General features: G+C 30.3%; 1 protein-coding gene across 1 annotated transcript in view; it reads left to right on the top strand.

Annotated features, from left to right (window-relative positions):
• The first annotated feature begins 2,713 nt into the window (after positions 1-2,713).
• Positions 2,714-3,166, top strand: part of LOC115033163 (early growth response protein 1-like) — a 563-nt gene continuing 110 nt past the window's right edge. Inside the window, exons 1-2 of the mRNA XM_029485261.1 lie at positions 2,714-3,032; positions 3,118-3,162. Of these exons, the coding sequence (XP_029341121.1) occupies positions 2,785-3,032; positions 3,118-3,162 (293 nt within the window). The 5' untranslated portion in view covers positions 2,714-2,784. The remainder of the gene's footprint in view (positions 3,033-3,117; positions 3,163-3,166) is intronic.

The raw sequence follows: 3,166 nt of genomic DNA, 5'->3' as shown, positions 1-3,166 counted from the left end.
TAGGTGGCTTATATCTAAATCAATAAGAAATATTTTTTGGGGGGCTAAATCTTATTCAGGGAGGGAAAAGCTCCCATAACCCCCGCTCCCCCAAAATTGCACCACTGATCATACCAACTACATATAACTTAAGTACCTACATTATTCCCAAACTTTAACTAGTCACGCTCGTCTACATACGTTATATAATAATATTGTAGCAATTATTAATGAACTGCATATTATGGGGAAAAATATGACTTTGCATTTTAAGGTTGTTTTAGTGATGATCAAAACAAGACCAAGACCAAGACTTTAAAAATCTTGGTCTTGGTCTTGGTCTTGCGCAAGACTCTTGCAAGACTCTTGCTATTTTCACAAAATATATAAAAAAAAAAAAAAAAAAAAAACTAAATACCTGTTATAGCTGTGTGTAGGTTTTTTGCTATGATCTCTAAAATGAAACTTAGTCCAATGTATTACATAGTATATTCATAAATCAAACATTAACATAAAACAAATCAAACAATTTATTTTTATTATACTCGTTTAAAACTTTGCATTTTAAATTATGCTTATATTATATTACTTGTACGAATCAATTTACCAGCATAATTAACTTTCTAAGTTCCTTTTGCATTTATAATAAATATCAATAGGTCATTACTAATTGCTAATTAATAGTTATTGACCAATATAATGTTTATAAAATTAAATTGTGGTTTTTTAAATGTTCACTTTAATAAATAATAATATTTAAAAAAAAAAAAACTGTATGGTTTGTTCCAAAATTAAATTGCATAATAATTATATTTGTTATAATGATAATATTTATTACTTATAATATTAAACTTTTATTCTTCTTTTATTCACCAGTGAATATATAGATTTTGGGAAGATAAAATTATTTTTCAGTAATTGTTAATTAGTATGAAACAACTATGTTATTTTGTAATATTAATTCTCATTATATTTTTAATCTTTTTTTTCAATAAAGGAATAGGTACTGATAAAATTTCATAACAATACAAATAAATTCTTATTATTTTCGTTATAAATTATTAGTTAATGGAATCTAGATAGGTACACTAATGTGCTTTCGGAGAGAAAAAAATTGCAAGACTGCAAGAGTCTTGCAGTAATGGTCTTGTTTTGGTCTTGGTCTTGCAGCTTCGGTATTGGTTTGGTCTTGTTCTTGCAAGCCTAATCTTGGTCTTGGTCTTGCTAGACCAGTACCATCTTGGTCTTGGTCTTAGTCTTGGTCTTGGTCTTGCAGCAAGAGTCTTGCGAGACCGCAAGACCAAGACCAATTTTGATCATCACTAGGTTGTTTCTATAGATTTATTTCGTAGTAAGGTCAGTACACGGTAAAACACAATCGTGTTAAACTTACGAAATGCATGTGCGCTTGATTGCGATCGAATTCGATGTAAATATCTTCTGGAAAAACACAGCGAATGTAAATCCGACGTACACAATGTGTTTCCACGGACTGTTTGAATTGCGACAAGTCGAGAAAGAAACATTTGTTTAAAAAACATATTATTTGCTTGTAACAACAGTAATACGTTGGTACATTTAGATGTAGGTAAGTGCGTTATATTATAAAAGTCACATAACACGTAATACTCTAACTCCTAAGGTTTATTAACACGTTATTGTTTAGTTTAAGTTTAGTGTAATATTGTATAATGTTTTGGTGAAGTGTATTGCAGGTAAGGCTGAGTGTTAACGAGTAAATAAGTTAAAATTTACGTTATTCTTAACTTATCAACTTACTTTACTAGTTCCCAGTTTAAATTACTTTAACTTAACCTTAACTCATTTTTATATGCGTTAACTTTAAGTATTAACATGATTATTTATAATATTCCCAATTAAGTAAATTTTGAATTATCGTTTTATCTAGAAATAGTTTATTGTGTGGAAGTGAGCTCTTTCAGTCACCTGCGGTAACAAAAGAGCCACATTTCACCCAAGACTGAAATTGCCTTCCCGCATGAGCCACACATACTATTGTATTGCAAAGGTAATGCACTAGAGCAGGAATCTATACAACAATCAGGCCATAGATAAGCATTTATAAGGGTACATAATATATATTATAATTATAATTATCTATATATATTACCAGACTATTCTACGAAAAAATATTTCACTAATATAAACATTCAGTAATGTTTTTAATTCAATTTATCTACAGTTATATATTTTAGAGTTACACCAAAAACCAAAATGGAATTTGTCAATAATCAAATTGTCAAAAACCGATTTTGTGTAAACAACATATGTGACAGTGTTTTGTGTGGTATATCTCTGGTGATGGATGGCACACAGTGGTCTGAAACTCTATTCTAGCGGCAAAAAAGTCCCATTTCAAAAAAAATATAATAACTCTATTAGCATATAAGTTCCTTAAGTCTAATATACAATTTTATTTTTAACTTGTTTATATCTATATATAAATTATATAATTTATACAAAAATTGTAACGGATTACTTGAAGGTAATGGTTACACCTTCACAGCCATGGGGTGTGTTATTTTTGTTTCACAACAGATTCTTAAGAATATCTCTAGATATATTATGTATACTGTAATTATTATAAAATTTGTTGAGTTAAGATCAACATAATATTATAAATATTTAAAGTTTTAAAAGTACTACAACATGTACTGGCTTTAAAATATTTCAAATACAATTAATCCTAATCGATCATTAATTGAATAGCATAGTAACCAAATAATCTTATGAAAAACAAATTATTTACAAATAAAAACAGATTAACAATACACCAGCGGAGAAATGGAGAAGAATCTTTACTCATGTGATGTATGTGAAAAGTCGTTCAGCCAAAGTAGCCATTTGACGCTCCATCGACGCACACACACTGGCAAAAAACCGTACGAGTGCGATGTATGTGACAAGTCGTTCAGTAAAAATAGCAATTTGACGACACATCGACGTACACACACTGGCGAAAAACCGTATTCGTGCGATGTATGTGACAAGGCCTTCAGTGAAAGTGGGAATTTGACGAGACATCGACGCATACATACTGGCGAAAAAACCGTACGCTTGCGATATATGTGACAAGTTTTTTGCTAAAATTGGCACATTAACGAGTCATCGACGGACCCACACTGGTGAAAAACCGTACGCGTGCGATGTATGTGACAAGACGTTC

Source organism: Acyrthosiphon pisum, chromosome X, assembly GCF_005508785.2.
Source record: "Acyrthosiphon pisum isolate AL4f chromosome X, pea_aphid_22Mar2018_4r6ur, whole genome shotgun sequence".
Classification (NCBI taxonomy): Eukaryota; Metazoa; Arthropoda; class Insecta; order Hemiptera; family Aphididae; genus Acyrthosiphon; species Acyrthosiphon pisum.
This window is presented reverse-complemented; position numbering and strand designations above follow the sequence as displayed.